Source organism: Periophthalmus magnuspinnatus, chromosome 7 (genome assembly GCF_009829125.3).
Source record: "Periophthalmus magnuspinnatus isolate fPerMag1 chromosome 7, fPerMag1.2.pri, whole genome shotgun sequence".
NCBI classification, from domain to species: Eukaryota; Metazoa; Chordata; class Actinopteri; order Gobiiformes; family Gobiidae; genus Periophthalmus; species Periophthalmus magnuspinnatus.
This window is the reverse complement of record NC_047132.1, coordinates 15677261-15703407: the sequence shown is the minus strand read 5'-3', so window position 1 is coordinate 15703407 and position 26147 is coordinate 15677261. Positions and strand designations below refer to the sequence as shown.

At 36.9% G+C, this 26147-nt stretch overlaps 2 protein-coding genes across 2 annotated transcripts; one reads left to right on the top strand and one right to left on the bottom strand.

Moving 5' to 3' along the window:
• Positions 1-787: 787 nt before the first annotated feature.
• On the top strand, positions 788-14781 carry emc1 (ER membrane protein complex subunit 1). Its single transcript, XM_033969061.2, has 22 exons — positions 788-907; positions 1309-1436; positions 1534-1599; positions 1673-1766; positions 2165-2293; positions 2434-2560; positions 2634-2783; positions 3774-3941; positions 4025-4096; positions 4471-4569; positions 4654-4750; positions 5258-5374; positions 6782-6981; positions 7865-8014; positions 8099-8260; positions 8707-8826; positions 9046-9183; positions 11120-11293; positions 11677-11887; positions 12519-12603; positions 12688-12817; positions 13982-14781. The coding sequence occupies exons 1-22, from the start codon at positions 816-818 to the stop codon at positions 14159-14161; spliced, it is 2889 nt and encodes a 962-aa protein (XP_033824952.1). The 5' UTR covers positions 788-815; the 3' UTR covers positions 14162-14781.
• Positions 14782-14919: 138 nt separating this feature from the next.
• On the bottom strand, positions 14920-25114 carry LOC117373166 (ERBB receptor feedback inhibitor 1). The gene is made up of 4 exons (XM_033969062.2): positions 24938-25114; positions 20238-20388; positions 19556-19611; positions 14920-17734 (listed from the first exon to the last, which is right to left on the bottom strand). The coding sequence occupies exons 2-4, from the start codon at positions 20282-20284 to the stop codon at positions 16815-16817; spliced, it is 1023 nt and encodes a 340-aa protein (XP_033824953.1). The 5' UTR covers positions 20285-20388; positions 24938-25114; the 3' UTR covers positions 14920-16814.
• Positions 25115-26147: the final 1033 nt, after the last annotated feature.

Genomic DNA, 26147 nt, shown 5'->3' with positions numbered 1-26147 from the left:
AGTATAATACACTTAAGTCAATTTACCTGCTATTTATTTTTGTACATTGTACTGTATAACCATATATAGCCAAAGACACTTAACCCATAGCTATTCTACTGGCACAGTGTTGTGTTAGAATGTTGCTCACATGTTGTGTGAAGAGCATGTGTGCCATGTCTTTCCACTGCCACTCAGCCATTGTCATAGAAAGGCTTGTATTTTCACTGGCATATGTCTCCACAAGTTAACTTGCAGTAGCACTAAGATGTTTCATATACTGATTCACCTATGTAAAAAATATCCAAAAGGAATATCCAAAAATGTTGAATCTGTTTACATAGTATATAGCTTTCTGGAGGTGTGTGATGCCATGGAAATAGAAAGTTAAAACCATATTTGGAACATTCACCATGGAGATAGATTTTATGCCATTCTGTGGAAGATAAGAGTCAGATTTATGGATATGCAAGCCCGCTCACAGTAGGGACAAATGTTTTTAAATGTTTTTGTACTGCAATTTTCATTCTGTGGCTTTAAGATCACATCATTGACCCATCATTTCTAATAGAAATGCATTTTTTTGTTGGTTTATAGTGAGTTCAGGGGTTTAGTCACTTATATAAATAGTCAGACTCAACTTAATAAATGCCATATCCATAAGGCATTTTCATAGAAGTAAAATAAGATAATAAGATATAGTAAGATCCATTTTTATCAATGAAAGTGTAGAGCTCCTGAACACTAGAGGGCAGTATTCTGCAAGTGTAACGACAACATTGACATTTGCCACTTCCGGCTTCGTCCTACCCCGGAGAGCAAGCCCAACTGCAGCAATGGCTAAGCTCATTCTACTATTTCTGAAATTTCTTGTGGTTTTCTGCTCTGTGCAGGCTGTGTTTGAGGACCAAGTTGGGAAATTTGATTGGTAAGATATATGGCTAAACTGATTGCAATTTATAATTATGTAAATGCAGATTTCATTGTAAAAATATTTCAACGCTAACACCTGCCATACACCGTAGCTTCGACGCGGAGTGTGGATGTAGGCTATAGAAAAAATAAAGAATGGGCAATATATTGACATATTGCTACGATTTATTTTTCACAACTTGATTATATTTATGGAATTTAATTGACAATGGAATATTTGCGCATTGGATCCTATCATCTGATACATGGCCAGGGTCCTAAATGCTTATCCATAATTTTAGAATTCAGTTTTATAAAAGATTTGTATTTGTATTTCTGTGTTAAAAATCACAAATGTAATTACACTGTTCTTCATAGAAAATAGACTAAAGAAAAAACTTTTCTTTTCTCAACCAGGAGGCAGCAGTTTGTAGGAAATGTCCGCTTTGCTCATTTTGACAATCAGATCCAGTCATCCAAAAAGATACTTGTAGCCACAGACAAGAATGTTTTTGCAGCAATCAATACAAGAACTGGAGATCTATGTAAGTTTTAATCGCCTTACCACTCCCATATAGTTCACACACAACATTTTCCCCCCACACATTACCCACATATTCAAACTTTTCTTCATCTTTTTAGTCTGGCGTCATGTTGACAAGAATGGACCAGAGGGAAATATTGATGCCCTTCTGTTGCAAGGACAAGGTTATATTTTGCACTTAGATATTGTTTATTGGTAAGTGAATCACGTTTACAAAAGTCTTTTTTTTTTCTCCAGATGCAGTTATGCTGGTCGGTAATGGGCGGTTGCTGCGCTCTTGGGAGGTGAATTTTGGTGGATTGAACTGGGAGGTTGTGCTCGATTCTGGGAGGTACAAGATATTCTTTTCAGCTTTTACAACATATTAAAGAATTTGCATTATCGCATGTTTAACTTTTTACATTAGGGATGCACCGATTCTGTAATACTGGTATTGATTATCACGGCTAATACTGAAAATTGCATCGTAATTGACATAATAAGACAATTTATTGGTCGTAGTTGGCCCAGGAAGTCTCATAATGTTTGAATTTTATTTATACAAACCTTTTCTGTAGTTATTTAAGTAGTTACTTATTTTTGTTTTAAGGAAATAAATGCTGTTACTGTCTCAACACTGGTATTGATTAATATCGGTTACTGGCAGTTACTTAAAGCCATAGTATCAGAAACTGTCGGAACTGAAAAAGCTGGATCTGTGCATCCCTAATTTACATACATTCTTCGTAGTTTCCAGTCTGCTTCTTTAGTGGGGCAGCAGGAGCATGTCAGATATGTGGCTGTTTTGAAAAAGACTGCCATCTCTCTTCACTACCTTTCCAATGGACATCAGAAATGGATTGAAAATCTTCCAGAAAGGTAGGAAAGACAAGCAGCAAGTATGAGTAGTAGTACATTTGGAAGTTATATTTCATATTTAACATATGTTGTACTGATTAAATAATTAAAAAATGGCCAAGAACTACATTTTTACATATTATATTACATATCTGTTACAGTGACATGGTGGATTACCAGTCCGTCTATTCTGATGATACTGGCGAGGTTTTTGTTCTGGGCCTTGTCCCTAACTCTGAAATTACAGTGGTGGTTTACAGCTTGGATGATGGGGAAATACTAAAACAGGCAAGTCATTTTGGCCATTACTCTTATCTCTTGCAGATGGATTCATTACTTCTATATTTATCTTTATGTGCAGTTTACAGTTAAAGCTCCGTGGCTGTCTGACCTCCAGTCCAGCTGCTCTGTGATTGGGAAGGGCATGCTCACTTGTGTGGACTCAGACTCTCTATCCTTGAATATGTTGGACCTGCACTCACACTCTCAGATGAATCAGATCTCACTGCAGGTATGCAACCATTTGATTGTTATTTTTGCTCATTATTGACTTTTTTGTTGCATGCAACTTTATAACTTAGACATCACCATTACTGTATAACCCAAAATACAGTCAAACTAACTATATATACACTCTTATAAAACAAAGCAGGGGTGTCTAAACTATGGCCCGGGGGCCGAGTGGGGCCCTCGTTTGCAAATTTTGAAAAATTGTGCTATCATAACTAGAGATTGGCCAATGCTGATACCGATAGAATCTAGAGCAACCAATGGCTGATCAGGTCTGCTAATATTTTTTGGCCGATATGTGTCCATTTTTACCGCAGAGCTTCAACAGAGCAGTGTAGTCATGTTTTGAGTGGTTATCTAATTGCATTTAAGTCTTAAAATTAAGCTTTGTGTATATATTAGGTCAGCCAAATCAAAATTATCGGCCTGTGCTAGAGATTTAAGACCGATATCCGATTCACTAAAGAGTGCAAACATTGGCCAAACGATACATCCGTTGGTCTATTGCGCCAGTGGCTACCTTTCACTATCTCTAATCATAACTTAAATAACAAGCATTTTGATGTGATATAGTCTGAACATAAAACCTCCAAGCCATATTAAATGTGTGATGGCTCTGTCAAACCTACGTCAAAATGCAACATTTTGAATTATTCACTTCACTATCTTGTAATGTGTGGCCTTTCACTATGTTTTATTGTCAATATGGCTGGGACATTACTAGAGTATATATACTTGCGCAAGGTTCACACAACAGGTTAATAGTTGGCCCACTGCACCACTGTCATTTACTCAGATGGTGTAATTAAAACTGCTTCTGTATTGTCTTGTTATAAAGATGTATTATGTGATAATATTTTCAGCTCTGACAATAAGTAACAAATGTATATAGATTCCAAAAATTGTTCATTATATTATCTTGTTTTTTTTAATGACCAACACAATGGATGTTTCAGACCTAATATATTATTGTCCATTTATTTTCATCCAGTCAATTGGTCTGGAAATTTCCCCTGATTTCCGCCCAGTGCTAGTCTCTTCTCAACCCAACGCTGCTCGATCTCCGCTTTCTGAGTTTTTCCTCCAGACCGGACCAGATCAACACGTGCTGCTGCAACTCAACAAAGGACAGATACTCACGATCAGGGATTTCAAACCAGTATGTTCATTTAAAAACAAATTTTATATTTTGGGTTTATAATTTCAGAGTCTTTAGGCGTATTTGTTTAATCTTGTTTTTAGGCAATGCTGGTTTCATTTGCTACCACTGGAGAGAAGACTGTTGTGGCCGTTATGTCGCCCAAGAACAAAACCGTGAGTGGTACAATATGTGGTCAATATGATTATCTATACCAGTGGTTCTCAAACTGTGGTATGTAAGATCCTTCATGTGGTACTCTGATTAGTCTGCACTTCAAATATTTGCTAAATTTACAATCGGTTTAATCCACATTTTGTTCTCCTTTCGGTTAGTCCTTGTTTAGAACTAGTATAGAAATTGTATAGTCCTATTTTAGACATGGTTTAGCGCCAATTTAGCTCTAGAACTTAAGAGCAGGTTTAGATCTGGTGGTACTCAGAAGGCCACATATTTTCAGTGGTGGTACTCAGTGTAAAACATTTGAAGCCCACTATTATTAATATCATAACCATATTTTACTATTGTTTATTTCTTGTTTCCATCATAGGCTTCTAGTATTAACCTCTTCAGTGCTGAAACTGGACGCAGACTTCTAGACACAACTCTGATTTTTACCATGGATCCAAATGGAGGAAATCCAGAGAGGGTTGGTCTTAGATTCAGCCTTTCAACTTGTCATCATAAAACAAGACAAGTTGCAAGATACGTTGTGTTTTTTTCTCTTTTGCAGCTGTATGTGCAGGTGTTTTTGAAGAAGGATGACTCAGTGGGTTACAGGGTGATGGTACAAACAGAGGATCACCAGCTCACATTTATCCAGCAGCCAGGTATTTCTCTTTGATGGAAACTCTTGAAAGACGAGGTTGACTGTACGGCACTTACTGCAACTGCCACAGGAGGGCGCTAAAGACACTATTTTGTTTTGTTTTTCAAAAGTGATCCTCTATGGGGTTTCTGATTCATGAAAAATTTGCATGGTCGCCATAGCAAGTTACAATTTATAACCTGAGTACCTTCATTATGTGAATGGTTAAAATGTCCTCAAGATGGCATGAGGCTGTTGAAACAGAAAGCGTGATTTAACGTTATATCAGGTAGGGCCACATTTAAATTTGTAATAAAAGCTGTTTGTTAAATAAAAATGTTTTTAAAAAATCGGAAATGGTGAAAAAATTTAGCCATTTGGGTTTATTTTTGCATTTGTTCAACTTTCTACAGTCTCACAAATGTAGTTCTATGCTGTAATGTATAATACATACATATTATAGTTGCGCAGTTGGGTGTGGTGAATGTTTGCTGGGACAGTATAGTTAAAATGAATGTTATTTTCCTAGGGCGAGTGATGTGGACCAGAGAGGAGGCCCTGTCTGATGTGGTAACCATGGAAATGGTGGATCTGCCACTCACAGCCACCCAGGCTGAGCTCGAGGGAGAGTTTGGCAAGAAGGCTGGTAAATGCTCCACCAAATCATTCATTATAGCGCTTTATAATAACATAGTAATTTGTCAATTTGATAAAAGAGCATTTCAGGGTCTACAGCATAGCACCCCTATCTTATCTGCTTACTAATTTGCTCACTCACTGCTTACAATGTTTGGAGTTTGTTTCTGGTGTATGTTGCTTCACTTGCTTTTACTTTGTCTTCCTTTTAATGCCTCTCTTGGATGCAGCCATTCAAGGTAACAACTTCTCTTGTCTTTATAAATTGTGAGGTTTTCATGTGATTACTTTGTGGTCAGTGTATTGTAGGTTAAGATGCTGGGCAGGCAGAAATATATCAAGTACCGGTATATCAAATATATCAAGTAACATAAAGTCTTAAGGTATATAAAGTTTTTTGACAAGGTGGGTGAAATGTTCTGCCCAAAGTCAACCTAAAAGTAAAAGAGTCTGGTTCACTGCTGCACTGTTTTCAGCATCTATTCTAGTAGATGAAGGATTAAGGCAGTGCTTCTCAAATAGTGGCATCTCCCCACTATGCCAGGGGAGATGCCGGGGGGGGGCACGTATGACTCCGCGTATGACACTGTAGTACTGTAGACAGCGCGTACGCAGTGCGCACACAGCAAAGAGCAGGAGAGCGCGAACAGATCCTGACAGAGGGCAGTGAACAAGGAACACTTTTGCTAAAGAGTCACTATGGAAATCATTTTAACAGGGATGAAAAGAAAGGCGGAGATAGATGGAGGTAATGAGACGCACGAAAGACACCCGAAAAGTAAGACGAGGAAGTCCGATGAAGAGTATTTAGCACTTGGCTTCACCGTGACTCCTGTGAACGACAGACCGGTGTCTGCTGTGTCTGAAAATGTTGGTAGTGGACAGTGTAAAGCCAAATAAGTTAAGGCGCCACCTCATTACACCTCAATCACGCTGATAATACGCTGGAGTTTTTTCAGCATAAACGTGCCAAATATTGCCAACAATCATCCCGCATTGTGAATGTCATTTAAACCAACAAGCACTGTTAGCATCATATAAGGTGGCATACCAAATTGCTAAATTGCTTGTTTTAATTTGATATTTATTTAATTTGAATGTATTATTTTGATATTTATTTAATTTTAATTTATTTGTTTGATTTTTATTTAATTTTATTTTTTATTTGATATTTAATTAAATTTCATTATATTTTATTTTATATAAAATAATTGAGAAGCACTGGATTAAGGAAACACTGAGTTAAAATTGATGATATGATTGCTGTAGATTCACACACTTGCCTGCCCTCCACCCAGGTTTCTAAACTGATTTAATCTGGAAGAGTGTACAGTTTGATGCATGCTTTCTACTCCATTACAATATCTTTTTTTCAAACTGACTTGTCCTTTATTAACATCTCTCTATTTCTCTGCAGATGGTCTGATGTCCATGGTCTTAAAGAGACTGTCTTCTCAGCTGATCCTGCTTCAGGCCTGGGCCTCCCATCTCTGGAAACTCTTCTATGATGCCCGAAAACCACGCAGCCAAGTCAAGAACGAAGTGACCATCGAAAACCTGTCACGAGACGAGTTCAACCTGCAGAAGATGATGGTCATGGTGACTGCATCTGGAAAGGTACAGGAATTACATACCAATAATATCTACTCACTACCACTTTTAGAAAAATGATACTGAAATTTCAGTATCAATTTCAATGTTAAGCAAATGGCCATATGTGGATTTTGATACCACAATTATGATAAAAGCATATAATTCGTGTGTATGTGTACGTATATGTAATTATATGTACAGTTGTCCCTCACTGCTGCGGTTCACCTTTCATGGTCTCGCTGTTTCTGCTTTTTTAATAGCATTTGAATGCGCATTGTGTTCTGCGTCCTGATTGGCTAAGGGACTGTAGACCATTGTCAATCATTCTCCTCCGTGCCATGTCTCCTGTACAGTACAGAACGCATTCAGCTTGTCAAATTTACATAAATGTTCGTTCGCTAGCTGTGTGACTCGGAAGTGCTGTATGTTTGCAAGTTTTCTCCCCGACAAACCCCACAATGTCAAAATATTCTGTATTGACAAAGGCACCTGTGAAGGTTTGAACTTTGAGAGGGTTTAAACAAGAGAGAAATGTAAGAAAATGTGAATGTCTGTCTGAGAAAAGTGTATAAAGTGTGTGATGAGGGGTTTTACATCTTTAAAATGTATATAATAATTGTAAAAAATAAAGCTGACTACTTTACAGAGGGTTATTATTAGAATGTAACCCCCACGATAAATGAGGGATCATTGTATACTGTATTTAGATATATATATATACATATCTATACTTATACAAAGACAGGCTCTGTCTTTGTATAAGTATAGAGGCTCTAAGTGGTATACTAGTTAGCTAGTAAGTTTTAGTATATTTTTTGTCTTATTTATATTTCATAATCCTTATTACTGTTAACTGCTTTTTGCTTGTTAGACAAAATATGTGTTACAACATATTTTATGTTTGTAGCTTTTTGGCATTGACAGCAAAACCGGCACCATTGTTTGGAAGCACTACCTGGAGAATGTCCCTTCGAGTGCAGCGTTTAATCTGATGGTACAGAGAACAACAGCCCACTTCCCTCACCCTCCACAGTGCACTCTGCTCATCAAAGACAAGGTAATGATTGGCCCCTTTCAAACTTGTTTAATACCAAATATATATGGCATGTTTTTGAAGTAGTATTGTTTTCTGTCCCATTAGGATACAGGTCTGGCCACGCTCCATGTTTTTAACCCCATCTATGGAAAAAAGAGCCACATCACTCCCCCTCTGCTCCCTCAGCCCATCCTCCAGTCCATGCTGCTGCCACTGATGGACCAGGATTATGCCAAAGTCTTGCTGCTTGTGGATGACCAGTATAAAGTAAGCAGCTATTCATTCTATGTAGCGATGTCACAATATCAAACTGAATTGTGGAATTACAATTATTTTGAGACGTAGTCTACAAACCTTAATTTTCACCATTCCAAAAAATCAAACTTTCTGAGGTTTATATATGTGGTGTAAACAACAGTTTTTGTAGTATAGATGAAATTGAAATTTCTTGTTTTTGCTTCTAACTGGTCACAATGAATATTTTTGGTACCCAATATCACAATTATCCCAAATTAACTGAATAAGCTTGACATGAATAATACCAAGTCTCAAAAAAACTTTGAACACCTTGTACCACCCCAGAAAATTCTTGCTCTCTATTTAGAATCCTTCATTATCTGAACTATGTACTGTTTCCTGTTTTTACAGAGCCAACACAGTTCAATCATTTACATTTTTCTATAAATTGTGAAAAAAACCCAACTTTTTTTCAGGTGTCTGCTTTTCCGTCCACTAAGAATGTCCTCCAACAACTTCAAGAAGTGGCCTCCTCCATTTTCTTTTTTCTTGTCGATGCAAATCAGGGGAGGCTCAGTGGTTACAGGCTACGAACAGTAAGTAGTAATATTTTGAAGTGATGCATATTAGTGCTCAATAGACATTATTAATGTACAAATCCTAAGGTGTACACAATTGAGTCTAGTTCCAGTTCAAAGCCAAGATACATTTGAAAATGTCTGTCTGGGAGGGCATCTGATCTAGTAAATCATTTAGTCACTTCTAACAAGCTGACTTTCTGTATGTTTAAAAATAGCATGTAACTGTGTTTCCAGGACTTGTCAACTGAACTGATCTGGGAGGTGGTGATTCCTACAGAGGTGCAGAAAATTGTCGCTGTGAAAGGGAAGAAAGCCAATGAACACGTCCATTCTCAGGGCAGAGTCATGGGAGACCGCAGCGTCCTATATAAGGTAATGACCGTAACTTATTAATTTTCATTTTTAAAATGTTTTTTTTTTTTTTTTTAAGGCCTGGTTTGGTTTATTTTAGTGCATGTAATTCTATAACCTATTTAGCCGACTTAGTATTGTGTATATTGACTTTATTCATCTAGGTCTGTCTGTGTGTTAGATTAAGTTAGAAAATACATTAAGCCCATTTTCTATTCGCACAAGTAGTTCATGCTGCTAGCTAATACTGGTGGTTTTACATAAATGTTTTTTAGTAATGCGCATTGTCTCTGTTTGAATAATAAAAAAAAATAAAATAAAAAAAACATAATAAAAGTTACTTTAAAGTGAAATAAAATGTTTGCTTATAAATTACTTGCACACAGTAAGATTATCTTAAAACTATTCCAATGGTACATACACATTTAGAAACCACTGGTTAATATGGTTTCTAATAAATAGGTCCTAATGTCAAACAGGACGGGTGAAATCATTTTTGAAAAAATTAAACTATGGAATTAACAAATACATGACAACTGAACAGAAAGAGAAACACACAATTAGTCTCTAAATATATAACAGTGTTTTAAAAAGTCCATAAATGATTATACTTAAATGAAAGAGAAAGCTGCCCGCTACATGTTTCATATCAGGTTGTCTTGCTCAGTCTTGTCCGTGTCACACCCTAGTTCCCACACATCACACCCACAGCTGAATCAGTGCCTTTTATTTGGAGGGTGGGTGTCAAAATGACTGAAGTCTGTGCCAATCAAAAGACACGCTGAATAACCTGACACAAGTGCACTTTGGTTTCTTCATTCGTGTGACTCTCCCCATTTTATAATTCTCCCTCTGAATCACTTCCCTTCAGCCACAGTCTCGATAATACTAGGGTTTACAGTGTCTCATTCTTTTTGTGTATATTACAGCCCATTTTTAGCCCTATATTGAATCATCTGTTCCACGTCAAAGTGTAATACTACAATTAAGGGCTGCAAAATATAATTTTATATTGAACAATGCATTCTCCATATTTAAATGTAAAAAGCAAAATAAGTATAGCAATAAAGTCTGTTAATCTAACAGGAAACATTTTATATTTGAATTGGAAAGAAATCTAAATATGACTTGTATTATTGTGTTTATCTATTGATGTTTAAATTGCACAAAAATATCCCAATATTTAACAAAGGCAATATTTCGGCTGCACATTAAACGGCAAAACTATAAATGTGTCAGCAAATGTATTGAAATATTGGCTGACACATTGATAACACTGGTAACACCAAGATTTTCAAGCTGATGTTTTTTTTTGTTTTTTTTTTTTCTTTAAAGGGAATGGTTAAAAGACAGATTTTACTCATTATTCTTCTTATGTCCTAAATTAGCCAATGATTTAAAGCAGACCTATTACGTCAAATAAACTTTAAGATGCAGACATCAAATTGAAAATGAGCGAATATTTGCATAAAAACAAAGTTTATCAGTTTGAACATTAAAAATCATGTCTTTGTAGTTTATTCAGTTCAATATAGGTTGAAAAGGATTTGCGAATCATTGTATTCTGTATTTAAGTTTTACACTGTGTCCCAACTTCATTGGAATTGGGGTTGTAAAACAGGAAAAGTTTAGTCTGACAGTGAGGGGGAAAAAAAGCTTGTGTCTTTTAATATAGTGTATGTATGGTAAACTTCTGGTTTCAAATGTATGTCATTTATCTTCTCTAACAGCCCTAATTAATTGACTTACTGGAATCTAAATTATACAATTATATTTTAAAGCTGTGACCAAGCGGCACCATTAAAACCTTTGTTTAAGACTTCTTTGACTTCTAAATGTGAGTTGAAATGTTCTTCGTTAAAACGTTGTCCAGAAGTGTCTACCTTGGGTCATTCCTGGACAAATGAGGGATTACTGTAAGAGGTTGTTTAATCAGTTTTCTTTTTCCTCTGCTCAGTACCTGAACCCAAACCTACTAGCTTTGGTAACGGAGAGCACTGACCAGCACCAGGAGCGCAGTTTCGTGGGAATCATTCTCATCGATGGCATCACTGGAAGAATCATCCACGAGGCCGTCCAGAGGAAAGCCAGAGGTCCAGTCCACATCGTGCACTCAGAGAACTGGGTGGTGGTGAGTGGGAAGCACACATAGGCTAAATAACCAGGATTACAAATTGCATTCCTGTAAACATCTAAGAGATGGAACTTATCTGTGAGAAAATGTAGGAGAGGTAGAATATAAAGTAATAATGGTAGCCAGAAATGCACTGTTTAACACACACGAAAGCATTTGAGGTATAATTCAGTTATTTTCAATTTCACTACCTAAGCCTTATCACAAGATGAATGTAAAGCAAGTTTATTTTAGCTGGATTCATATTAAACAGTGTGAGATTTTAATACATTTGAAAGACATTCTACTTTGAGTACGGTACATTTTTTGGTTACTCTACCCACCTCTGCCATAATGATGCTTTTTTCAAACCTTTTTTGTCTTGCCTGTCTGCTCCACAGTATGAATACTGGAGCACAAAGTCCCGTAGAGTGGAGTTCTCTGTGATCGAGCTGTATGAGGGGATGGAGCTCTACAACAGTACGGTCTTCAGCTCTCTGGACCGGCCCTTCGCTCCTCAGGTTTTACAGCAGTCCTACATCTTTCCCTCGGCCATCTCTGCCATGGAGGCCACCCTGACGGAGAAGGGCATCACCAGCAGACACCTCCTCAGTGAGTTATTGTCACATTCAAGTTTTAACAAGGCATCTAAAATTTTCCTGATAAGAATTACTGAAAGAATAAATGGGTTAAGTATAATTTCATACTGTGATTAAAGGAAACAGGAAATGGGAAAAATTCTTACAGTGCTAAATAAGAAAAAAGGAAATAATTTGAAATTTGAGACAATCTTAGATGGGGTTTCCTGGTGAAACACTAAGGGCACTTGGACGGCTATATTTCTTTCAACAAGATTTAACAAATTAACAATACAGAATATAAAAATAACAGACTGACATAACTGACATTCCTTACTAAAACCTTGAATAGGTTATTATGATTTGTCCATAGACTGACTGAAGTCAAAAGCACCTTTTCTGTTTTGGAGTTATGCTGCAAATGTCATTAAGTGCAGCAGCTCGGTCAGTCAGACTAACCCACTTTCTGACACTAGAACAGTCCACTTTGTGTGAATGAAACTCAAAACAATGCAATGTGACTGTTCACTACATGTGTGAGAATTCTATTCTCAACTAAGCCTGCTTGACACATTTTTATTATATTCAAGCAATGTAAATACCTAGCTAATTATCTGTAGAATAAAATCAGAATAAAAAGATTCCCTGTTGTATTTCCTTGTCAGTTGGTTTACCATCAGGAGGCATTTTATCTCTACCAAAGATGTTCCTGGACCCTCGCAGACCTGAGATTGTGTCTGAGCAGAGTCGGTAAGTAAATCCTACACTTATTTATTACATATGTTGTTGAATGCTTTTTATATTTATATTGACTAATGATCTTTATGTTCTCAGTGAGGAGAACTTAATCCCGTATGCACCAGAGCTGCCAATCCGAACAGAGTGGTACATCAACTATAACCAGTCTGTGTCGCGGGTAAGGGGGATCCACACTGTCCCCTCTGGGCTGGAGTCCACATGCCTGGTGAGACAGTTTATTACTAAATAGTTGTACATTTCTAATTGTCTGTCCATAGATTTTGATTGTCCATTGATTGATAAAATTGTTGTGTAAATAAAAATAATACCAACCAGATTTCTACTCCACCTTAAAATTTAACTTATCACTTGCAATTCTTAAAATAATTGGACGGGGGCAGCAGTATGGCGCTAAGCGCCAAGCACCTGCCGAAAGTCAAGAGTAAACAGTCCAGGTGTCCTTCCAGTTGCAATATTACTGTGAATGAAAAGAATCATTGGGGTGAAGTCTGACAACATAGCTCCTGCTAGATTGATGTGTGTCACCCTGAATTGAGTTCTATGCATTATCAGTCTGGGAGGGCTCTTACTGAAACCGATCAGGAAACGCAGAACGTCATGATGATTATTTGAATCTGATTGGTCAAAGCATCACAACAGTGGAACAAGGTGAAAAATGTAACATGTTACATCCAGGTGATGGAAAAGATTCTTCCCTGTCCACAAATGCACAAAGCGCTTACCTTAAGCATGTTTTTCACAAACAAAATAGTCCATATTGACGCTAAAATAGGCTGAAGTACATCTGTCAGCATCGCTATGTTTGTTTTTGGTTTGCTTGATACTCTACGATTGATGTGCCAACCACCTGTTGGGCCCCATTGCACCAGACAAGAAAGGTGCATTCAGATGAAATTAAAAAAACAGGAGTTGTGAACATTTGGAATAGTTGCTGGTTTGCTGTGACAAAAAAACAATATATAACAAGTACAAATTTAAAGGTACACTATCTAGCTGGTAGAGGGTTTCGGCTTGTCACCATGGATATTGCTTTGCTTAGAATGTTCCACAGTAAACTTGGAACTTGTCTATCTATACGGATGAGCAGATTAAGACATCAGGCCAAGTTACAGGTCAGATTTGTGATGACCCTGCCAATAGTAATATTTAATATTTTACAAGATATTTGAGCAGTAAAAACACCTTTAATTGAATAAATGCAAGATATGTTAGATGAATGCCATACAGTGGAACATTCCAGCCAAAGCAATACATCTCCATGGAGGCAAACTGTTGGTGACTCCTCCCCTAGAAAAGTAACATATGGCACCTGTTAACACAACATTATCGAATTAACATGTTTTTTCTTGATTTCATCCTTTTTTGTCAGGTGGTTGCGTATGGCCTGGACATCTACCAAACCCGCGTGTACCCCTCGAAACAATTTGATGTTTTGAAGGACGATTACGACTACATGCTTATTTCCAGTGTCTTATTGGCTCTGTTTTTCGCTACAATGATCAGCAAACGTTTAGCCGAGGTCAAACTACTCAACCGGGCGTGGAGATAAACAAAAAAAAAAATCTAATTTATTTAATATACAAAGATGTACCATCTAACAGCGCCCAGATGCTGCACTGAGAAGGACCCCAGTCTTAATACAAGTGAGTGGGCTAAGGATGTGCCTGTTTAGATTTATAACTTTGACCAATAGGAACTGCACTGATGGGAGGGGCAAAAGGAGTAGAATGACTTTTGTGTGTTTTTTAACTTATTTTGAGAGATAGTTATGTTTGTGCCATTAAAATTAACTATTTAAGTTGAGCTGTAAGTATTACAGGAGAATTTTATGAAAAATAATTGAAAGATTAGATTAAAATTGAAGGAGATGCTGGTGCAGTCCTGTCCAAGTTGAAATCCATGAATATAATAGTTTCACCAGTTGTGCTATTTCATGTGGTACCTACTACCTAATGCCAATGGGTTTTACGGCAAATGAACTGTGAATAATTTTTGTGGACATGCTACTGCGTGAATGGATATTTAAGCTGTTTAATGTGTCATCCTTTTTATGTTCACTGAATCCTTGTAGATTGCTGGTTCATTATGTACAGGCTTCATCTTGTAGCTCACTAAATGGTTTGCTCTTTGTCAAGCATAACGTTTAAATTAAAGATTTCTCAACAAAACTAGTTTCTTCATGTTTTGTATGCGAGAGGTGTCTTTTTGTTCATCTTTGCCGCGAAATATTGTACATTTAGCTTGACCTTCAGCTGACAGTGCAGAATTAATTATTCATGTAATTGTATTTAAGACGGATTCCAATGGTTCAATGAATAAGTTACTTTATTTCTATAAATAGATTAAACAAATGTTACAATACTCTCAGAAACCTTTAAGACAAAATTACCAATATAATAATGTACAGAGAAACCTGTAAACACTGACAGTGTAACATATCTACATTAGGACGGATCAATTTATCATGTTACTTATGCTTGTTGAGTCAGTTCTATTGATTTGAGCTCATTTCACTTTTTATCTATAAGAGGTTTCGATGTGTACTTGAGAGTGACTCATGAAAAAGTAGTGGCTAAACTAGTTAAAACTAGTATGATTTTAATGTGTTGACACTTTACATAATAATCTGCCTTAATTACAGGTGAAGATGATTTTATAACTAAGTAAAATATTTCAATAAATTCAGTGGCTAATTGGCTATAACGTGTTTGTTTCTTTACAATACATTTGATAAATTGTAATTTAATTAAGTCTATAAATACATTTAATTACAGTAAAATTTAAGCAGCAAGTTGTAAAAAGACACGTCATATTTGTACAAGCCCAGCTTGTACACAGTTAAGAGGAACAGTTCAGTCCTGGTTAGGCTAATTTCACAGCACATGCAGACACTTTATTAGGTACACCGATAATGGTTCAAAACTGCTTCTAATACTCAAGCAACTCATTTCACAACTCACATTTAGTTTAGTTTTAGTTTACATGTTTCTTTTGATACTTTTTGTCCTGTGGACTTTTCCTTGTTTTGGTCCACCTGTGTTTATTTTTGATTGTACATGAGGAACTCAATAATATGTGAATATTTGAACATTGCTCAAATATTTGTTGTTGCAAAGTGACTAGCATTTGAAGCGCCAGGAAACAGTGTACCTAATAAAGTGGCCAGTGAATATAGGCCAACCACTCCATAGTGGTTTCAGGAGGTATATTTCTCTAACATTGATTAAAATACTGGAATGTTAGTTTCTTTTCTTTTACAATGGAATACTGGCAGGTAACATATTACATCCTATAAAGGGATTATAGCATGATAAGTTATTTCAATATCTACTTCCCTGTTAATATTCATTTTTACGACTATGCCCAGTCAAGTTCTAATCACTTAATTATAATATGCTAAGGTTAATTAATGTGCTGCATTGAATCCCTTTTATGCAAAAAATAATATAGCAACCAGGCATAACATTATGACCATTGGCTAGAGAAGTAAAAATTAAACAGTTTTTTTGTGGATGTTCCCAGTTTGCAGTATTATTCATATGTGGTCCAAACAAGGTGGTGCAGGTTAAAGGGTCAAATATTTATTACCTGAGGAGAGTAGTACTCATATTCTCAGATATATATACTCATTCAATTTTTCATAAAAATTTTGTCTTCTCTGAGTAATACATTTCATAGAGCAACAGTACAGTGAGTAGGTTTTTGGAAGTGCCGAATGTTTATGTGACAATATAGGAACTAAATTAATTTGTGATCCATGCATCACTCTGAGATATAATTTGTTTTTGTTATTTTTATGGTATGACCTTTAAATACCAGATTTTGTTTATTATATAATATTTTGACCTTAAATGTAACATCAAATCATAAATCAAATCTCACATCCAGACAGTTGCTTTTAAAGTTACTCTGACTTGAGTAGTAGTTTCCCCAACTCTTACTTGAATAATTTCCCAGACCACTACATTGTACTTCTACTTAAGTTGATGTAACTTTACTCTTACTTGGCTACTCTGCCCACCTTTGTTCTGAAAGAAAGTATTTTCAACAAGTGGTCATAAGGCTATACCTGATTATAATACCTCAAAATAGCAGTCCCTCTAATTTACTTCAACTGTCTTTTCTGGTAATGAATATGCCCCTCATTCATACCTCCTTCATAACATCTTTAATGTCCATTTCATATTATTATATTATTAAATTTATCGTTTTTTCCAGAAGCCTCCATTTGACTTCCTGGTCGGTTCACTCTGCAGTCTGTCTCTCCTGTTAGAGTTCGCTGGTCGCCCTGGAGGTAGTAGAATGTAGTGCGTGGTACTGGCTTGTCTTCCATCTTTTAAAATGGGCACTATACATGGCGAAGACTGAGTTGTACTGGGCACCCTTTCACTGTGATGTCGCTGTAGCGTTTTGCTGACATAATTGGGGTTAGCGGCAAAACTCTGTGTAGGCGGCATTACTCCATTGATGTAGATTGGAAGACTTTTGGGACTCGGGGTTCTGGGAGGGCAAGGTGGTACCAACGGAACTCTGGGTGGGATTTTTGGAGGTTTATCGTCATTCGAAAGAGTTAGGTTTTTAGGTTTGATCGGTATGCGCGGTGGGACTTCAGGTTTGTTGTCAGGAATAGGGGGTACAGAGCAAGAGAAGCGCATTTTAGGGGTTAAATCTTCCGGTTTACCCCAAAATGCATCTCCGCTATCAAAGTTATTTGCACCAAAATGGTTGCCTCTAGTCTGTAGTCTGTCATCGCATCCAGGCCATGAAAACGCCATATTCCCACTGTCTTTATCAAGCAAAGATACGTCCTGATAAGCATAGTTCACTTGCCCATTCTGTCTAGTGTTAACATTATTGCTCTCTTTACATGGGACTTTGGGAAAGGACTTAGGGAGTAGACATCGTCGGTCACTAGTGAAAAACTCCACTTCTTGGTCCGCGGCTTCGTCTGACATAAGTTCCTCGGGGTCCGGAAGAGGGGGTAAGGGTTTGGCCTCTCGCTGTCTCAGAACGCTGCACCCTCTCTGGGCTGAAGGTACGACCTGGTCCCCCTCTTGTGGAGATGGCAGTGGTTCAGAGCTGAGGTAAGAGTTGGAAAAGTAAGGCGTCTGGGAGAGAGAGGCTGTGAAGGGAGAGGACACAGTTTAGTTCCAAAGTAACTTGTTGTTAAAATACTTAGAATAAGAATAATCAAGTACTAATCACACAAAGGACATATTGATGGATCGTGGACTTTTGGAATATTATTTCTCTAAAAATAAAAAACACAAAATTTTCATTTTGCCATTTCATACAAAAAAAGTTGCTCTGCTCCAAACCGCATACTTTTAGTGACAGAGGATTGGCTGTAGAAGTCTTGATAAAAAAAACCCAAGTTGATCATTGACGATTAAAAATGACTGAATCTCGATTAAATTAATTTTGTTACACAGCCCTAGTTGGTGGATAATATAGAAGCCACAATCATAAATAAAATTCACAAGAGCCCTTTTAATATTACAGAATTATACATAATATATATTCCAATTATTAACTCATTTAAATATTTGATGTTTCTATTCATTATGATTTGACAGTGTATTAGTGACAAATATATGTAATGGTGACCCAGAAAGATCAGGACATAGCAGACTGATAACATTTCCAAATTTGAATATCTTTCCAGATCAATAAATAAGTCTTAAACATTTTTTGACCAGAAGCTGTAACTAACTCTCCTCCCTCATGTGTCTGTAGGAGGGCACATACCAGCGGCAGTGGGCGGCTCTCTACAGACTTGTTTTTGTTTCTAACGGAAGTACAACTCAAAACACAATGAAAAGTCAGGCTTAACCTATCGCCCCCTTTGTCAAACATCAGCCACAACATGCAGATTAACGCTTTATCTGCAACTCAGCCTCCACAACCCTCTCACAACATCCGACCAGCTGGGCACACATACACTGGATTCTATTACTGTTTATTTTATTAATTTAGGCAATATATAGGTTCTACCTGGAGTTGAAAGTATCAAAAATCAGATACTAATTGATACTAAAAAAAAAAGATGGCATCAAAACTACATACTCATTTGAGCCTGTATGGACACTAAAAGATTCACAAGAACATTCCTTGAATAGCTTTAGAACAATCTTGAGTTGTATCAGAACAATTAGAAGATCTGGACCACTGAGGGTCACAGATATAAGGCCACATGGTAATATAAAAGAAAGTACTATTATTTAATGTTGAAAATTACATTCTATTGTCTAAATAGTGTTTTTATCAACATAGTGGTATCAGAAGAATCAGAATTGAGTATCGAGTCAATTGCTTAGTATCGAAAACGACTTTCAGATTTTAGTATCATGACGATACTAATCAGTAAAAAAGACCCATGACATTGTTTTATTAAATTTTTTTCTGACTGTGCATATGAATATAAACATACTAGATTTGCTTAGGCTCCAGTCACACTCCACCCGCCCAACGTGGTTGCAGCAAGGCTCAACTCACCAACGTGAGTTAGTAGAAGGGCAGCCTTCTGACAGACCCCGTGTTAGTTTAATATAAAAGGTGCACTATAGTGGGATGGGTTCTTCACGCACTTGTCTCATGAAACTGTTATTGCTTTACCATGAATGTTTCACTCTATGGTATAAACCCTTTCCATCTTTCATTTATTACATTTTTATTGTCAAAAAACACCTTTGTAGAGTCGCCAGCTTGTCTCCATAGAGAGTTTTAAGACACTTTGTAGATCATTCCAGGCAAAACAATAACATCTGGATATCTTAAAGTTTCCAAGTCTCCACCTTAAAACTGACCATCTCATCAATCAAATTGGCAAGCAAATTTAACTTTTGGGATTTTCTGATAGCGGCCATTTATATTGTGATTATTATTTGATTTTGATATACAAGACAAATGCATTAAAGTCTAACTATAGAGCAATGATACTCACCAAAGTCCTTGTGGAGGCTCTTGAGGTTGTGGTCCATATCCAGTCCGAAGCAGTCTCTGAAAAACAGCCTTGGATCAGTATAGGCTTGTGTAGGTCAGAGTCAATCATTTGTCACATGGGGATCTGTAGTGACCCATTACATGTCCAAAAACACATAGGACATATGCTCCATACATGTCATGTGATGTCCTGATATATAACAGCTATTCATTTACAAGGCTATGAAATCATATGTCCACTATGTTCACTAAAACCCGCATGCTGTTGCAGCCTATGTAAGGCGAACAACACTAACAACCGAGAGAAGAAAAAATGTATAAAAGTGTGTACATATTGTGTGTATAATGTGTGTTTTTTTATTGTTATTTTATTGCAATTTTCACATTTTTACTTGGTTAGTTGAATAATTCTAGCTAAATCACAACTTAAGTTTGATTCCACAGTTCAATACTTTAATTGTAACCAATGTTTAGAGACAATATTCAGTGACAAGTACCATCTCATATTTCAAACTCTAAAATCAAAATAAGTCTATGGAATGTACGAACATAAATGAGTTGACACATGTTTAGTTAAGATTTCCCAAACTTCTATTGTTTTGACAGCTACAGGAGGGATAGTTAACATATGTATGGAAGTATAGAGATTGGATTCATTGATAACTTAACTTTCAACCACTCACCTGCTTAGACTGTGCTGTATCCATAGGTTATTCTCATTCCCAGCCATGCTGACACCAAAAATATATTACTGTATTTCTAAAAAGCATCAAAAGTCGTCTGGTACCGGTGCAGGACTTGCTCCATCACTGCTTCAGGGCACACACTGAAAAACTGTATGGAAAACAGAGACAAAAGTACATCAAATCCAAAAGCTAAACATGTTGACCACTTACAGACTGTAAAATAAACAAAATCCCTCCACATGTGGTTTGAATCAGGGATTATGGGAGAAATGAAGGAATGGAGGAGACGTGTAAACAGCACACATCTGGGACTGAATGTACAACGCAGCTGTAGGGGTCAAAGGTCGGCCCATGAAGTAAAACAAACATACAGGCTGCATTAGGAAACACTGTGCAGACCAGTAAATGATGTGGATACAATAGTTAGTGCAAATACTTCTTACATGCTGCTCTATTGAGGAAATGGATTGCTCTTGATGATATGGATTTTTTTTAAATCTTCCATTTATTCAGTTTGAGGTGTTTTTATTGCTAAACAATATCTTTTTACCAAGGAGGAAGATGATTTTGTAATATTAGTTAATGCATTATAGTGGTCAATTCCAACAAGTTACCTAGAGCACTTTTAAATATTACAATTTTTTTTTTTTTTTTTATGCAACTAAGCCAATATGAAAAGTAATTACCTTCTTGGACCATCTTGGAAGTGATATTAACATTTAACATCTTACAATTATATGGTATTATCAATCATCGTCCCAAATACCATCTTTATTATGTTACTGCTACAATACGTATAATGCCTGTGGGAAGATATCGCAGCGAAAACTGCATTATGAAACCATTTACACTCACAAGCCCACACAGAAACGATAGGGAATGTCGAAGTGACTTGCTTAAGAACACAACAGCAACAGGAGAGATTGAACCACCATCCTTTTGGTCAGTGAACAACCAACTCAACAACTTTTATTTGATTTAAGAAGTGGGGCAAGAGGATTACTATATTATTATATACACACACATATACAGTCTGGGAATCAAACCAGTAAGCGTCTCACTACTAGGCACTAAATATTTATATTCAACTACAGTGTCACCACATATTCTACTCTGATGGGGGCGCGTAGTGTCCTCCTCTGTCCCTCTGTCCTGCCTGTAAACCACATGAACAGCCTGTATCCTGAGTAACAACAGGGAGGATTGTGTGGCGTTCCTCTGAAGCCCAGGGACCACCTCCTCCTCCAGCTCTGCTCCAGGACCAGACCAGAGTCACAGTGTCTCAAAGGAAGGGCTGTCCTCTGCACGGGAACATGACGAAGGGACAATGGCGAGTTGAAGTAGTTTGAAATTGTGATGTATGAATGAAGAAAACTTAACTTAAAAAAACATAAATCATACCTTGAGCTGTCAGTTTCAATAATTATTAGTTGATTATTCGTCTATTTTAAATGTCACAGGTAGGGAATGATTGATCAGATTTTAAGTACATAAAAGTTGAAATAAAATTAATTTGATGTAGCTTACTGCTGATTGAACTGAAAATTATTCTTGGTGATACATCAGCTCATAGTACTTCATGGTTTCAGTCCTATCAGGTTATAGCAAAGAAAAACAACATCTGCCAACTTGAGAAAAGTGATAGTCTGTGATGACGTAAAGTTGGAAGGTATAAAGGGGGAAACTTTAAGTAAGGGAAGGGAGAGCACTTTTTGTGAAATAATCAAGACCACAGCATTTATAATGGATTGCCATAATACTGTCAAAACAGATTTAAATAAATATCAAAACAATTACCCATACCTAACATTATGTTATTCCCTAGTAGTACATCTATAAACCTCTTCAAAACTGCTAAATAAACCATGAACAACCCTCATTACATAACGCCACTATTCTTTCAGGCTGGGCGTCGATCTGAAGCATCCATAATTCAATGACAAATCCACTACAGAAAGCTTTCATTTGAATATTTATGTCCCTAAAACAAGCTAAAGTGGCGTCATATCCGTCAGTGGGGCTCGGAGATGGAAGAGGCAGAACAATTACGGATTCTACCCACAATTACTGCCCTGAATGAGGCCACTCTGGGCCGTGAATGGGAGCTTTGTGAGGGTCTGGTGCAGCCTGAACTATCCCAGGAGGTTAGGACACAGGGACACTCCATGGTGACAAGGAACCCGGCCTGAAGTATGGAGCTCGGAGCAAAAAAGTTAAAGAAAATTGTTTATGTGGGGTAGAAAGCATTGGAGATTGACTAATGGTTCTGGCGTGAATTGAAAAGGGTCAAATGCAAAATAAACACCTAATTTGTCACCACTTAATAAACAGGCTAGTAATAAATGTTCTATCTACTAAGGACAGATTAAGGTGGACTTTTTTGCTCTTTTATGCCCTTTTAGACAAATGCGTCCTCTGCATACCCTTCTATGCAGCTGAAACAAACTGTCAGGAGAAGTAGGCCAACGCAGTATTCAGCTCTTAAACCAAGATTTTTATCAAGTTTACTGAGATGGAGAATGGTGCAGGTTTTATGGAGGAAACCAAAGTAGCCACTGAAAACCCACCTGGATATAAACGGCATGCTAACTTCACTCAGTCCAAGAACTGAACCCAAGACTTTCTTGCCATGCCTGACTGCTATGCCACTGTACCACCAAGAATGAAATTGGTTAATGTAACTAACTAATTTATATACTAGCAAGATACGTCTACTACTATTGCAATTTTCTTTTTTTAAAGTTTCACAATACGGAAAAGTTGTGTTCTTTCTGTTTAGATTATTGGTATAATTATTATGTGATATGATTATTTTTATTACAGCTAAAGGCGGTAATAAAAATGCAATGGTAACTACAATAAAGTACATTTATAACAATGATTGTCCTTTTACAATTTCACAAAACTATTTCTGGATTCCATTTGTTATCTTAGGAACATTACTTTTCAGAACTTTTAGCTTCGGGATTATCAATTCCAGCTTGTTGTACATTTAGTCCTTTTAAACATTATTTAGCTGCTGTTTACCTATAAGCAAACCAATTCCTAAAAGTATCTGTGGCTACCTCTAGCCAAATCCTAAAACACGAGACTGCATTGTTGTTTCTATTGTATTTGAAATCACAAACATCTCACTTGGACAATGGAAGGTGTCTGCTGCTCACTCTCAACAATGACTAGCACATTCTGCAGCTAAGATAATGTTGTCCACCCATAATTCTGACAAAGATCTGTACTGCATCACTCTGCAAGTCATGCCTTCTCCTCCAGGTTTCCAAGTTTCTGTTTTGGTTTTCGATTTGGCTTTGACAAGACTTTTGGGAAGATATTATAGCTCGAAGAGGAAATGAGGACTGTAAACACAAGATAATGGTATCAAACCGGAATGTATATGAGACAGCAGCAAGTCAAAAGAGTTCAACAATGGAGTGTGGTGTCTACAAGAGCTAAAGGGGCATGGTTTGAGATTGGTTCAGTCCTGGTTCAGTCCTGGTTCAGTCCTGGTTCAGTCCTGGTTCAGTCCTGGTTCAGTGCCGATTTAGTGCCGATTTAGTGCCGATTTAGTGTAACCCAGTATGAATAAGATAAGTCCTGAGTAGTCCCACTGTATTTAGTTTGATACTTTAATCCTGGTAAAGAGCAGTCCTGACACAACATTATTATTGTGGCTTGATTAGGGGAAAGTTTATGCATGACTGGTCTAGCTCTATTCTTGTCCTCGTTTACTTCCAGTTTAATTCTTTCTTAGAGCTCATATTGGGTCATAATAGCATGGTTTCCCATTGTAACATGTAATCCCCACTCTCTTGTTTTGCCACAGGTTATCCCTATTTAAGACCTGATTTAGTTGTGGCCACCCACAATGTTAACCCCAAACCTATGTCAACCAAGCTTACAACTAAAATTATAATAAATCACATTTTAATTATAGTGTTGATCTGGTTATATTTTGCTCTGGAGTTTTGACATTCAGGTCATTCATTAGCACTGAGATGGAAAATTAGATGTGCAAATGTTTGGGTGAATCAGTAAGCAGGTTATTGGTACAGAGAAGTGGAAAATAAATGAACAAATCAAGAGATCAAGAGAATCAGTTGGGTAAGATGATGAATTCACTCTGCTATAGAGATACAGTAATTATGTTATGGGTTTGTTTAAAGGACAAATTCAAGTTTAAATCTGACATAGCTCTGGTTTGGAACTTGTTAAAATAGATCAGACTTGGTTTTGTTAGTCTTATATAACCCCTTATATTTATTTTGGAATTTCTATAGGCTAGAACATAGTTATTTGCTCTATTTACGTTTTTTTCTTGGTTCAAGTTCATTACTTTTCATGGCCTGTCATAAGCAAGTTATAACAAACTCATAACTCATATTCTTTACTTAGCCACTAAATTATAGAGCACTGCGCCCACTTGTGGCTTAAGTCTGACCGTTTTGGCAGATATTCATTGGGCCAAATTGAAAAACAGTTTCGACTTGAAATGTAATTAAATAACCCCAAATCACGCACAGGAAAGGCATTACGCACGGCTCAATTGATCGCTTGCTTGAACAAATGACACTAGATTTGCCCATAATGCGGCAAAACGCGATGAAAAACTGTCTTATGTAAAGGTATTGAGGCGTCAGCGATGCTACTGTCAATTTAATTCCCAAATGGACCGCAATAATAATAGTTTAAACATGTCTTACCGCGCAAAACGTGCCCGGATACTCCCATTGTATCGCCAAGTAACATATATCCAATTCTTTCTAGTCAAATTCCGCGTTTTTCTTCGCTTTTACGCAGCAAAATTCCCAGAGAGCATCGGACCATGTGCACATCCCAGTTCTGACAACACTCCGGGGTGGACACACAAGTTTTGTCACGGTGACGCACATTTCCTGCTCGCCTTTTATATACTTCTCCAGCTTCTTCCACCGCTCAGACTCCACCCCACTGTCCTTAAAGGGAGACATTCCTTCAAAACCATGGAACTCTCAGGAAAACTACCAGGGATTTGGATCAGAGAGAGGAATGTTATGTGAGACTAATATTAGTAAGGGGCTAAATTGTCTACGCGTTTCAGCAGAGCAGTATTTAATGTGTGGAGGTGTGGATAGACTACACAGATGAGAGCGCCTGGTGTATTCCGGGACAACTGAAAAACAATTTACGCACGAAATTCTCTCCATGAAAGTCAGTCACCACTTATACATAAATACGTAAATATTAACAAATACCAGATCTAAGTGTTGTGTCTGGAAACTGTTATGACTGCATTGGGACCAACGTTGTTTTTTTTTGTTGTTTTTTGTTGTTTGTTTTTTTTGAAAGATTGCAAACGATTGTAGTCCTATGCATTATATATATATATTTGCAATGTTTTTAGTGGTTGTTTGAATGTTTTTAGTTTTTTTTTGTTGTTCTGTGCAGTGTCCTTGTGTGTTTATTAATTGACAATAAAACAAATCACCCATTTTATTAACAACTAAGACTGTACCCCCACATCAAACTGGATTCACTGTGTCATTCTGTGTAACATTTAAGAACTTCATTAAACAATCTTATGTGTCCCATTGATTATTAAAACTAGAGTACTTGGTTGTCACAATAATAGTACTGTTGCAGTTGCATCAAATGATACATTTTACATAGTTTTCTTGCAGCGGAATTGGAAAAGTATACTGCAGAGAGACACATTGCTATGGTTCAGTGCAGCCAACATGAAGAAACTAGGCATAATTTTGTGAGCTAGAACAACAAAAATTGCTAGTTTCTCTGACCTCACCATAACATATTTTGAGGCTAATATTAATGTACCATTGCTGGGTTTCAGCTGACATTGCAACATATATAGGGCAATAATATTTAATACAGATGGGGTGTAGCTAATATATATATTGTTAAAATGTATTTTGT